Consider the following 12,703-nt stretch of genomic DNA (forward strand, 5'->3'; position numbering starts at 1 on the left):
TACAAAGAATGGTGTGAAAAGGGAAAAACATCCAGTATGCGGCAGTCCTGTGGGCAAAAATGCGTTGTTGATGCTAGAGGTCAGAGGAGAATGGGCCGACTGATTCAAGCTGATAGAAGAGCAACTTTGACTGAAATAACCACTCGTTACAACCGAGGTGTGCAGCAAAGCATTTGTGAGGCCACAACACGCCCAACCTTGAGGCAGATGGGCTACAACAGCAGAAGACCCCACCGGGTACCACTCATCTCCACTACAAATAGGAAAAAGAGGCTACAATTTGCACGAGCTCACCAAAATTGGACAGTTGAAGACTGGAAAAATGTTGCCTGGTCTGATGAGTCTCGATTTCTGTTGAGACATTCAAATGGTAGAGAATTTGGCGTAAACAGAATGAGAACATGGATCCATCATGCCTTGTTACCACTGTGCAGGCTGGTGGTGGTGGTGTAATGGTGTGGGGGATGTTTCTTGGCACACTTTAGGCCCCTTAGTGCCAATTGGGCATCGTTTAAATGCCATGGGCTACCTGAGCATTGTTTCTGACCATGTCCATCCCTTCATGACCACCATGTACCCATCCTCTGATGGCTACTTCCAGCAGGATAATGCACCATGTCACAAAGCTCGAATCATTTCAAATTGGTTTCTTGAACATGACAATGAGTTCACTGTACTAAAATGGCCCCCACAGTCACCAGATCTCAACCCAATAGAGCATCTTTGGGATGTGGTGGAACGGGAGCTTCGTTGCCTGGATGTGCATCCCACAAATCTCCATCAACTGCAAGATGCTACCCTATCAATATGGGCCAACATTTCTAAAGAATGCTTTCAGCACCTTGTTGAATCAATGCCACGTAGAATTAAGGCAGTTCTGAGAAAGGGGTCAAACACCGTATTAGTATGGTGTTCCTAATAATCCTTTAGGTGAGTGTATGTATATATACAGGTATATATATATATATATTTTTTTCTTCCCACACTTCCTCAGTATGTGCTGCTTAACCACCTTGTAAAAAGAAATCTCAGAATGCAAAGTGTCATTTTATTCTTCTAGTGTAAATCTACGATTATAATTCTCTGATGATCCTCTAACTACACTCTGTGCTAATCAGGTAATTAATTTTGTGGTCAAAACTCAAACATGGCCGCAACTCTAAAAATCAGCATTAATGTTATTCTTGTGAAACAATGGTATAAGGAAACCTCTTTTTACAGTAAACTCAATGGTTCCAAAAGACAGAAAAACACAAATACAATGAGGAAGAACAGCACATGCAGAAAATTATTTAACAGTCCATACAGTAGACTTCAACAGAATAGTAAGTGTTTTACCTTGCCAGAAAATAAAGTTATCAGATTCTGCATGACAAACTGAGATGGGAGGATGATGGCTCACCTGTGGAAATATAAAACACCTTCTTTTATAGGAAAATCTTGAAGTAATCAATTAAGCAAGACAGTCATAAAAGAAATAACAACAAAAACCTATAAAAGATTCTTCCAAAAGGGTTTTGATGATATTTAATTTTACCAGCAACTCCTTAGTACATAAAACACTTGTCCAAAACCACAAGAAACAGGCAAAATGAAAGTTGAGTAACATCAAAAATAAGCTGTCTAATGAGTCTTTTCATTGACTTTCACCCCTCTGCTAGACTATCTACCTGTTCACTGATGAACCTGAAACCTTTATCCAGCCGTTCACACTCGTAGGTTTCACCTAGGACAGGGTTGAAGGGTTTACTCCCTGAACGATGAAATGCAGAAGCATATGCTGAGATTGCAAATGCAGCAATATATACCTGAAACAAAGTCATAAATTGGTTAGAAATATGAGATACAACGTATGTGACACATCATGCCAGGCAAGAACCAAAAGCTATTCAGCACAATCAGGATCTTTAGCATAATGCATGCCAATAATTCAATAACCTCAATAAAAGTGATTGCAGAATATCATTTGCAAGAAGAAGGAAGTGAAAATTTTAACAGTGAGGCATTACAGAGTCATACCATCCTCTCAAAGGGGTCCTGAGTCTGGTTAGCTCTATCTAGAACCTCTGAGTATTCCAGCTCTTCACACAGCTTCTGTAGAGTGTTCATTGGCTCATTCAGCTGAACTGGCATGGAGACACGAGACAAATCTTTCCCGATGTTGTTGCGCATGATATTCCACAAGCTGATATTGCTTGTATTAGGGCCTGGTGCAGGGAGACATGTGCGACGGCCAGGACCTTCTTGTGATTTTGGCATATTCCCAGAATTGCTGCTAAGTGCAGATGTTACACAAGTAATAGGTGCTGTAATGAGAAAAACTGTGTAGATAACATCAGGGAATTTTTAAGACATTTTTTTCCAAAAGCTGAACTAGACAAAGTATACCTTTGCTGAAGTTCTCCAGGTGCTCCTCCGAGTTGCTATTTGTTATATCACTGGCACAGGAATCTGCATCTGATCCCTCATTTTCAGAGGAACTACCACAGAGAATAACCTCACATGCATCAAAATATTCAGCGTGTGAGTCTGAAAGTGAAACAGAGCTGCCAACGGACAATTGATGCTTTAAAACCTGTCCACTTCCACAAGGGGAGGCCTGCTGTGGAAAAGAACAGAACCAAACAGAAATTATTTTTCATAGCTTAAAAGGCAAGGAGAGCAACAAGCTCCCTGAAAAGGCAAATTAGTTTGTACAAGTATTTTATTTGTGCTTTTGTCTTCATGACTTGTTACCACAGAGAGGAATTTTCCCTGGGTAACCGTATTTTCATCCCAGTCAAAGTACAGGACATGTCTCGGCTTTAAGCTGAACTAAGCAAATCAACAAACAGAAATCTGTCCATTTCTACATACAGTACCTCCTCTTGGTTCAGAGACACAAAAGAATCAGCAGTGGAGTCTGAAGACACAGAAAGGGAGTGAATCCTGGTCAGTTGGTCCTGTAGATCCATATTTTGTGCTGACATCTATACAGAAAAGCAGAGTAAGTTTGAATTGTAAACCCTCTAGCAGAAGGATCTGTACAACCAATATGACACCTCATTTAAGTTTGGACTACATCCTTTCACCCTGTGCACCTTTGGTTTAGTTAAATAATGTTTCAAGTTATTGTATCTAGCCATAAATTGGTCACTTTATATCATCTTCCAGACTTGTCGGACCTATTTTCCCATCATAAGACCCTCTAAATCCTTTACCTCAGAAAGAGTATTACGAAAGTTTGCTGTGTGCATAATAGGAGAAGGGCGGAGATGAGGATCCTGCCAAATCTTCTGCAGTCTCTCTTTCTCCAAGGATAAGGAGTCAAAGGCACTTTTCAAAGAAGTGTGAACTGGAGGGAAACAATGCTTTTAAGAGACTTGGACAAGACTCGAATAGCAATAACTCTAAATGAAGCATTTATCAACACAAAGTGCACTGTACTCTCAAGTCCAGCCTCACACTTTATGTGTATATTTATTTATATCTAGCATTAGATGGGGTAGCATTGCCCCCTTACCTTTCTGTGCAAGGCAGCAAAAGTCCCTTTGGAGCTGTGAAAAGTCTGCCGGTAGGGTGAAGGCACTAGGATGCTGCTCAGAACCCAAGCAGTCTGGCAAGCTAGGTACTGAGGCATGCCACCGAGAAGAGATACCCTGAAAGAGAATTTTAAAAGAGAGCTTTAAGTCTCCTTTAATGAAGAAAATAAATTTTACAAACAAATGGAAATTAAATTTCAATTTCAAAAATCCTCCACTTAACATTTATCAGTGTCTTCCAACAATTAACTATTCATATAAAAAACTTCCCCAGTCCCTCTGATGATTCTGAACAGTTGAATTAGCTCTCTTGCGGCCTCCTCTGTACAACACTAATGTGATTCAGTTCTCCTAACCCATAAACAAAGTAAGAAACACCCTTTAGACCAGTGATTCACTTGGTCTCGCCTCTTCACAGACATTCTAGCATGATGCAGTACTCAAAGATTCCCTTTATAGGGTACACCAAATACAGCATTCTAGAACATTCGAGAGCTTGAACAAATTACCCTTTGATTCATATTCATCTGTCTTGATGATAAATTGTTAACATTCAAATTTACCTTTTCTGTGAATACCTGCTGTAGATGTGAGTAGGGTTTCTTTTACGAACATATAGTCTCCTGCATGTATCTATGTTAAACTTCATTTTGCAAGCATTTGTTTAGTTTTGAATGTTGGGTAGGTCATTCTTAACTGTTTTTGCTGACAGGTCAATGTATTTTATCCTTCCCAGTTTGGGGTCATCTGCAAATTTACAAATCAACAAAGTCGCTGTACTTTGTGAGTATGCCCATGTCAATCTAACACAGGAAGCTCTGCAGACTACTTGTGACTTTACACTGAAGGAAGATAAGTAAATAAATCAACGTAAATAGATAAATAACATTTGATCTGGCTTTTATATACAAAGTACAAAGTACAGCGACAGCAAAAGTGCGATGGCAGCTTCCACCTGCAGCTATAGACTCTTCAGTACGTGAGCGACCCTCCAAGCTAATGTTTAGATCTGGATGGTGTATTTACACCGGCTGTTACAGACTAAAATCAAATAAAAGTTTTTATTCTATAATAGTGAGAATAAGAGCAGCTAACTTTTTTAAAACAGAGGTGTCCGGGGTCGAACTGCCAACCTTTTGATTACTAGTCAACAGTTCTTACCGTTGCGTTACCAAAGCAGTCGTATAAAGGGTGTGTGTGTCAATATCGCAACCTAATGCGGGTTCATTTTCTGCAGTTATATTCTTCAATATAAGTGCACTTGTTTTGTTATACTTGTACCTTTTGTGAAAGTGTTTATTTGATATTTTGACTTCAGGCTTCACACATTATACACTTATTGTCAACATTGTGTCAATTATTACTAAAACATGAAAAACATTTCTGTTTTAACAATGTGCTTATATAGATTGTTGTAGTCAAAGAACACACATGAGATATGTATATTCCAAATAATGACATATTAGTCACCCTATTACCTAAGCAACTCACATGCACTTAAACAGATTCGAGCTGAGAGAACTTTCAGGCTTTTCTGAGTTGGTGGGGGATGGGATGGCAGGCAGCTTGCTGCTTGTGTTTATCGACACATTTACAACACAAAAGACGCTGACGGAGAGGTACAAACAGATTTAAGGTGGGCCAGGATTATGAGTTTTTTCGTAGGTTTTGGTAATTCTAGTGTGAGAGAGTTGTTCCATTGTTAACAATACCTGTGTAGATACCTTTGCCAACACAGAGATTCACACACATTCCGCAATTACTTGACTGTTGAATTGACATATATTACATAAAACGATAATGTATGATTAAAAAAATTTTCAGGTCACCTATATTACATTTTGTTGCAATTAAAAGGTGGGGAAACAAGAGAAACTGAGTTTAGTTTACTGAATATTCCTTGACTTACAATTCCTGCCTTCAGTACAATGGTTCAACAGTGGTGTAATCTCGCAGCAGAGCGTCCATGTTAACTTGTCCTTGGCCTCAACTAGACTAATGGCAAAGTGCTGCACTGCGTGTGTTCCAACTACCTATGAGCCATCGCGAATATGCTGTTTTGTATCAACTTCTATCATTTGCGGTTACCACATAATTTTGAAATTGGCTTTACTTTTTAATTCATCCTCAGATTTTGTTCATTTATATTGTTTGTCACATTCTTCTGTTTGCTATTCTTCTGTGCATGTTAATATGGTACAGAGAAACACCAAGGTAAAGTAAATGGCACTGAAGCGTTTAGTAACAATGCATATGCTGCTAAATGCTTAAAAAATGTGATTACTGCTAATTCTGAATGAGCACCACTATGAAAGTATAACATGTTTAGAGTTTTATTCTATTGACTAAAAATTTTAAAAACTGATGAGTTTCATGAACAAATGTTGAGGAATGCCATGAGGCTTCCCCTTACCGCATTTCCCATGGCTGCCACAGTGCCTTCCTTTGTCAAGTTCTTGGCACACCAAATCTTTGACGTACGCTTTTCTTTTTTGGGTCTGTCACTTGAAGAGTTCTGAGAAGAATTAAAAATAATTAATTTTAGGCATTCTGCCAGTGAACAACTTCATGTAAGTATAGAAAAGTATTAAAGAGTCTGTGATACGTATATAGTACATTTCAATTTCATTCCAACATTTTGACAAAGTCATAATTTGCAAAGTTACAGAAAGTTTGATGTATAATCATCTTTTTGCAGTAATACGGAATATGTTGTCAGTTCCCTAGTGGAAATGCCATTAGACGCCCGAGGGTTGTATGCTTGCCTTTGTTTCAGCCCATTTTAGGTTCATTCTTTTGATTTAGCAATAAAAAAACACATGCACAGGCTCTAAAAAATGTTTACCAGGCAGAATGTACTATTCATACATTTCATAACTAAATGAAGAACAAATTTAAAATATAACTCTTGTTTTGTGACTTTTTTTTATTTGATATTTTTAAATGTCTTTATATCTCATATTCACTAGTCTACTTGAGTCAGCTCCCACAAGAACGTGGGTTACATTACCTCTAAAATCACCCTTTTTCAACTCTGACAGCTACATTTGGATTGAGAAGAGTTACTGTCTGTGTTGAATTTACGGTATGAAGGGAGCTAAAGAAAGATAATGCATCTCTGGCTCATTGCCATTTCATCTTGTCAGCCAGGAGCCTCACCTGATTATTGCAGATGACTGGTGCTGAAGACACTCGATGCAGCATATCCAAGTCCTGCAGTAAGCGGGATAGTTCATTCAGGTCTGCCTGACACTTAGACAGTTCTGGAGAGAAATGGATGCAGAAATCTGATTATGGGTGTTGTGTAAGACCAGCCTCTTACACTGGATAAAATCATCAATCTTCTGAAAATCCTATTCAAGCAAGATTTTAAGACAGCTTGCTAAAGTTACACTTTGAAAAATACACTGTACCTTAATTGAATAGATAAGACCTTCTTAAGACATGGTATTTTGAAACTCACTTAGATGTAACAACAAAAACACATTACCAATGGAACAGGTCTGCATGTCACTTGTCTGCTGTAACCAGGCTGACACTTTGCCATCCACAATGTGCATGTCAACTGAACATGAGCTTTGGTTTGGGGCACTTCCTTGTTGCAGCTGAGAAATAAAAAAAAAAAATACAGTGCTGCATCTCTGATGCACCATAAAGACTGCAGTGTGTTTTTATAATGATTTTATTTATATATATATATATATATATATTTTTTTTTAAATGTATCTCACCGTTGCTCGGTGGGGCTTGCTGTAGTTTAATGCATCAGGCATAGCCTGAAATACCCCATTATGAAGTCGAGCTGGATCATTCTTCCTGAACACACGGTGTGAGTGCAGGCAAGACACCCACAGGGAGAAAGCCTCCTGAGACTTCACCTTTGGTTGAAAGAACGTTTAAAATTAAGAGATGTAACAGAGAAACATTTTTTTTTCAGTTAAGTCTCGCAGCTGAACTGGTGTATCTGGCACAGTTTTAGCTGTAAAATCTTTCTCTTGCTTCCCACCAAACCTATAGCAGATACAGTATTTCTGTCCTGTGTAGTTGTGTTAGTGTGTCACATCATAATAATCCCTGTTAGGAAACTTTTTCTAATTCAGCATCTTGGAAATAAATGAACACTTATTCATCCCATATTTCAGTTTGGCACCAGAGAAAGTAACACTCTGCTGTGGCCTTTTCAGTATAGCTTCAGCATGTAATCCATCTAAAATTCAAATAACGACAGGTAGCTCTTTGTGTTAGCTAACCGGAGGGAGTATGTGGTACGAAATGAGAAATTTCTCTTTGCATCTAAATATACTGCTCAAAAGAATTAAAGGAACACTTTTTAATCAGAGTATAGCATAAAGTCAATGAAACTTATGGGATATTAATCTGGTCGGTTAAGTAGCAGAGGGGGTTGTTAATCAGTTTCCGCTGCTGTGGTGTTAATGAAATTAACAACAGATGCACTAGAGGGGCAACAATGAGATGACCCCCAAAACAGGAATGGTTTAACAGGTGGAGGCCACTGACATTTTTCCCTCCTCATCTTTTCTGACTATTTCTTCACTAGTTTTGCATTTGGCTACAGTCAGTGTCACTACTGGTAGCATGAGGCGATACCTGGACCCTACAGAGGTTGCACAGGTAGTCCAACTTCTCCAGGATGGCACATCAATACGTGTCATTGCCAGAAGGTTTGCTGTGTCTCCCTGCACAGTCTCAAGGGCATGGAGGAGATTCTAGGAGACAAGCAGTTACTCTAGGAGAGCTGGAGAGGGCCATAGAAGGTCCATAACCCATCAGCAGGACCAGTATCTGCTCCTTTGGGCAAGGAGGAACAGGATGAGCACTGCCAGAGCCCTACAAAATGACCTCCAGCAGGCCACTGGTGTGAATGTCTCTGACCAAACAACCAAAAGACTTCATGAGGGTGACCCAAGGGCCCCATGTCCTCTAATGGGCCCTGAGCTCACTGCCCAGCAGCATGCAGCTCGATTGGCATTCGCCATAGAATACCAGAATTGGCAGATGCACCACTGGTGCCCTGTGCTTTTACAGATGACAGCAGGTTCACCCTGAGCACGTGACAGAAGTGAAAGGGTCTGGAGAAGCCATGGAGAACATTATGCTGCCTGTAACATCATTCAGCATGAGCAGTTTGGTGGTGGGTTAATGATTGTCTGGGGAGGCATATCCATGGAGGGTCACACAGACCGCTACAGGCTTGACAAAGGCACCTTGGCTGCCATTAGGTATCAGGATGAAATCCTTGGACCCATTGTCAGACCCTATGCTGGTACAGTGGCTCCTGGTGCACGACAATTCCTGGCCTCATGTGGTGAGAGTATGCAGGCAGTTCCTGGAGGATGAAGGAATTGATACCATTGACTGGCCACCACACTTTCCTGACCTAAATCCAATAGAACACCTCTGGGACATTATGTTTTGGTCCATCCAATGCCACCAGGTTGCACCTCAGACTGTCCAGGAGCTCAGTGATGCCCTAGTCCAGATCTGGGAGGAGATCCCCCACAACACCATCTGTCATCTCATTAGAGGCATGCACCGATGTTGTCAGGCATGTATACAAGAACACAGGGCCATACAAAGTGCTGCGTACAATTTTGAGTTGCTGCAATTCAATTTTGGCAAAATGGACTAGCCTGCCACATAATTTTTTCACTCTGATTTTTGGGGCGTCTTTGAATTCAGGGCTCTGTAGGTTGATCATTTTCATTTCCATCAAACGATGTGGCATCCTTTCGTTCCTAACACATTACCCAGTCTATATCAGTATAGATATCCAGGAGGATTTCTTTTTCCCATTGAGATCTGATGTGTTTTCAAAGTGTTCCTTTAATTTTTTTGAGCAGTTTAGTTTTTTACTTTGTCACTTATGCAGTTTACTGTTAAAACATGAGATTTGTTTTCTTCCAATAAAACAGTACAAAAAAATTCCGTCATAATTGATGATAACCATATGACTAGAGCTTTATAAAGGTGAATTCACTATAACAGTGGATATTTTCTGTCTAATTCATACTTTTTAAGTTTTAAATAGGAATATTTAAAATTATAACATAATTTTACAATATTTTGTAAAGGTCTGATAAGAGCACAAATACACACCTCCAAACCATTCAATAGCATGGCACCATATAAAATTGTGATTCATGACAGCAGGAAACAATGAAGTTGTGAAATTACACTTGTCATGATCTGATGTTTACTTTTTAATTATTTTAAACTAATTCTTAGTCTCAAAAGCTATTTTAACACTGTTTGGTAGGTTCTGCAGACCAAGAAATTCAGTGCTTAGACTTTTTTTTTTTTCCAATGGGATGTGCTTTTAACACAGGTAAAATTAAATCACATTCTCCAGCAATACTATTAGTATTCCTCCTACATCCTTAAAGATGTGCAGGACAAGTTGGTTAGAAATTTGAAACTGGCTGGAGTATGAATGTGACAAGTGTGTGTGTATGAGTGGGCTATGTGATTGGCTGGCTCCCTAGCCAGGGCTGTCTCCTGTATTATGTTCTAGTGTTGCTAGAAAGGGTTCCAGACCCCATGATTCTAACATTCTTTAAACTGGATCTAAGATACAATATTTATGCATATATACACATATACATTGTGATGGACAAACCGGCGTCCCAGTCAGGATGGACCCTGTTCCCTTTTCTGGCCAGGAGGCCATGGTAAAGGAAGGTCACTGAGGGAGCTGCAGCATCACCCTTCCACACTAGGACGTGGGCACCAAGGTTATTATAGTTTTTCCTTTTTATATTAGTTTTTATTTCTATATTTTTTCTGACCTTACTTGGAAATTCAGTTTAGTATTAGTTATCCTTCATTGTGTATTTTTAGTTTTAATTTAATTTTTATTTTACAAAGACATTTCTATTTTATTTTTATATATACTGTATTAGAATTCAGTTTTAGTAATTATAGTATGGTTAAAGAGCTACTATGGAGTTTAGTTTTTGTGTCACATTGAGACAGAACTGTACACTTAACGGGTTTGGATATGAGTTTAACGTTAGTGGAAGCTTACTACATTACAAGACACAGTTTTTACTATTTGGTTTTGTTTTTGTCTGATAAAAACAAGCATAATCAAAACCAGGTACTGAATATGAACAATTTGTCACAATTTTATAATTTTTAATACTAGGAAGTTTCGCAAGGGAGGAAAAATCCCTGGTATGCAGTATGTATATGGCAGATGTTAAGAACAAAATGAATATGATAATTTCAACTATCTATTTTGAGAGAGAGAGAAACATTGAAAAAATGGGGACAGATATTTTAAAACATAATTTTCCTATTGAGTTATTTTCACAATATCTGGTTTTAAGAATGATTAATATTAGCTAAAAAAGATAAATTAATAAGTATAGTATAAATACAAAAACACATTAGTATGTTTAGCTTTTCATCACTTGGCAGACTCTCTTCGCCTACCTACCTGTAGTTCAGTAGAGACATTGCCAACTCGGGAATTTTACAAAGTTTGTATCACTTCGTTGTTAAACGACTTTTTTTAAAGCAAAAGTGATCGGTCAGCAACAATATGCTGATATCATATGATGACCATGTCAGTCTCTCGATCACCGCCGTTTTATTTTCAAAAATCAGGAGTGGTCTCCCCCAGACTTTCTTGTGTACTCAGATATGGAGATGGATATGATTTTATTATGCACATTAAAGAACCATTAACAACAAATCTAATTAATAATGTATTGAACAATTATTATAAAAGTAAAGTTGAATAAATCAGACTCTGCAGCTGCATGAATAAAAAAAATCCAAAATCGAGTATGTGTTCAGGTAAAGCACCACTTACGGCTGATAGATTTGGCCCAAAAGTTAATAAAACTTGTGGTGTAACAATCACATGCCAAATTTCATCCATCTATCTAGTTTTGTTTTTGAGTTATTGTGCTTACACACACACATACATACATGATTCCAAAAAACGGTATTTTAGGACTCGGGGAGGTCTAAAATGTCAAGATTCACCAAAATCTCGAGGTCGAATTTTTGGAATCATTTCTATACTTTCTCTATACTTTGTATACTTACATCTTGCCTGAAGAAGGGGCCCGAGTTGCCACGAAAGCTTGCATATTGTAATATTTTTAGTCAGCCAATAAAAGTTGTTATTTTGCTTGATTTTTTCACTACATTCATAATGGCTAACACAGTACAACACCCTAGTACATCTTGATATACAAAAAGCGCAAAGACAAGGTGAACAGCCGCCCTCCGTCACTAGCCGCCTTTCACTGGATGACGTCCAGTTTTAGATTTAAAAGTTACAAGGGTTAAAAACTAACAGCAAGTACATTCATTCAAAAACTAAAATTATTTTAGTAAATTATTATTTTATTTCAGTTAGTCTTTCCAGCTACTTTAGTAGTTTAGTTTAGTTTTAGTTTTTCAGTTCGGTTTTGTTAATTATTTTATTTCAGTTTATGAAAATGTTTTTTTAATAATAGTTTTAGTTTTGATTTTAGTTTTAGTTAACTATAATAACCTTGGTGGGCACAGAAAGATGATGCAGCAGCAATTACACAGGGGCTGGCGTGGGACACCCTGGTTTGGCCCAGGAGGCTGGAAGGACAGGGCAGTGGGTGACTGCTTGCTCTGAGCAGAACATTCCCCTATACACTGGTTGGCAGCATCCCATCTAGTGAGCCCCAATATGGTTGCCTGCAGGGCAGCATGGTATTTGTGGCCCCATGGAGCTGCCCTGTCAAGTTTCTGTGGAGGCCACCAGGGGAAAAACTTGGATATTGATTAGACATGGACAGGTATGGTCTATCCCGGCCCAGAAGTGCTTCCCAGAGGCAACTGATTGAGCACTGAAAGTAATACTGGGTCAGGAGTTAATAGAAAGCCCTCCACTTGGGAGTGAGAGTCGGGCAAGGCTGACCTGGGAGGTGTTAAGGATTTAAAGAGAAGAAAAAGAATATGAATAATTGTTGCTTTATGGAAGAAGAATGGGCCATTAATGAAACCTTGTAATAAGGTAATTTGTTTAATAAAAGACTTTATTGTAACCTGGATGTGCACCTAATTCAATTGTGTCAAGGGTTTGGGGTGCCCCCAAGTGGCCATAACTTAAATACATACACAAATATTTTTGCATATATCGCAGTGTATTTCTGCACTCATAAGTGAAAGTG

General features: G+C 38.7%; 1 protein-coding gene across 3 annotated transcripts in view; it reads right to left on the bottom strand.

Annotated features, from left to right (window-relative positions):
* Positions 1 to 12,703, bottom strand: part of osbpl7 (oxysterol binding protein-like 7) — an 80,808-nt gene that overhangs the window by 5,945 nt on the left and 62,160 nt on the right. For all 3 annotated transcript variants that reach the window (XM_039739342.1, XM_039739343.1, XM_039739344.1), the window contains exons 6-16: positions 7,253 to 7,399; positions 7,012 to 7,126; positions 6,681 to 6,784; positions 5,935 to 6,036; positions 3,503 to 3,638; positions 3,201 to 3,334; positions 2,862 to 2,969; positions 2,389 to 2,602; positions 2,020 to 2,306; positions 1,671 to 1,808; positions 1,339 to 1,402 (exon numbers count right to left, since the gene is read on the bottom strand). In XM_039739342.1, coding sequence (XP_039595276.1) covers positions 1,339 to 1,402; positions 1,671 to 1,808; positions 2,020 to 2,306; positions 2,389 to 2,602; positions 2,862 to 2,969; positions 3,201 to 3,334; positions 3,503 to 3,638; positions 5,935 to 6,036; positions 6,681 to 6,784; positions 7,012 to 7,126; positions 7,253 to 7,399 — 1,549 coding nt within the window. The remainder of the gene's footprint in view (positions 1 to 1,338; positions 1,403 to 1,670; positions 1,809 to 2,019; positions 2,307 to 2,388; positions 2,603 to 2,861; positions 2,970 to 3,200; positions 3,335 to 3,502; positions 3,639 to 5,934; positions 6,037 to 6,680; positions 6,785 to 7,011; positions 7,127 to 7,252; positions 7,400 to 12,703) is intronic.

This window comes from Polypterus senegalus, chromosome 17, assembly GCF_016835505.1.
Source record: "Polypterus senegalus isolate Bchr_013 chromosome 17, ASM1683550v1, whole genome shotgun sequence".
NCBI lineage: Eukaryota > Metazoa > Chordata > Cladistia > Polypteriformes > Polypteridae > Polypterus > Polypterus senegalus.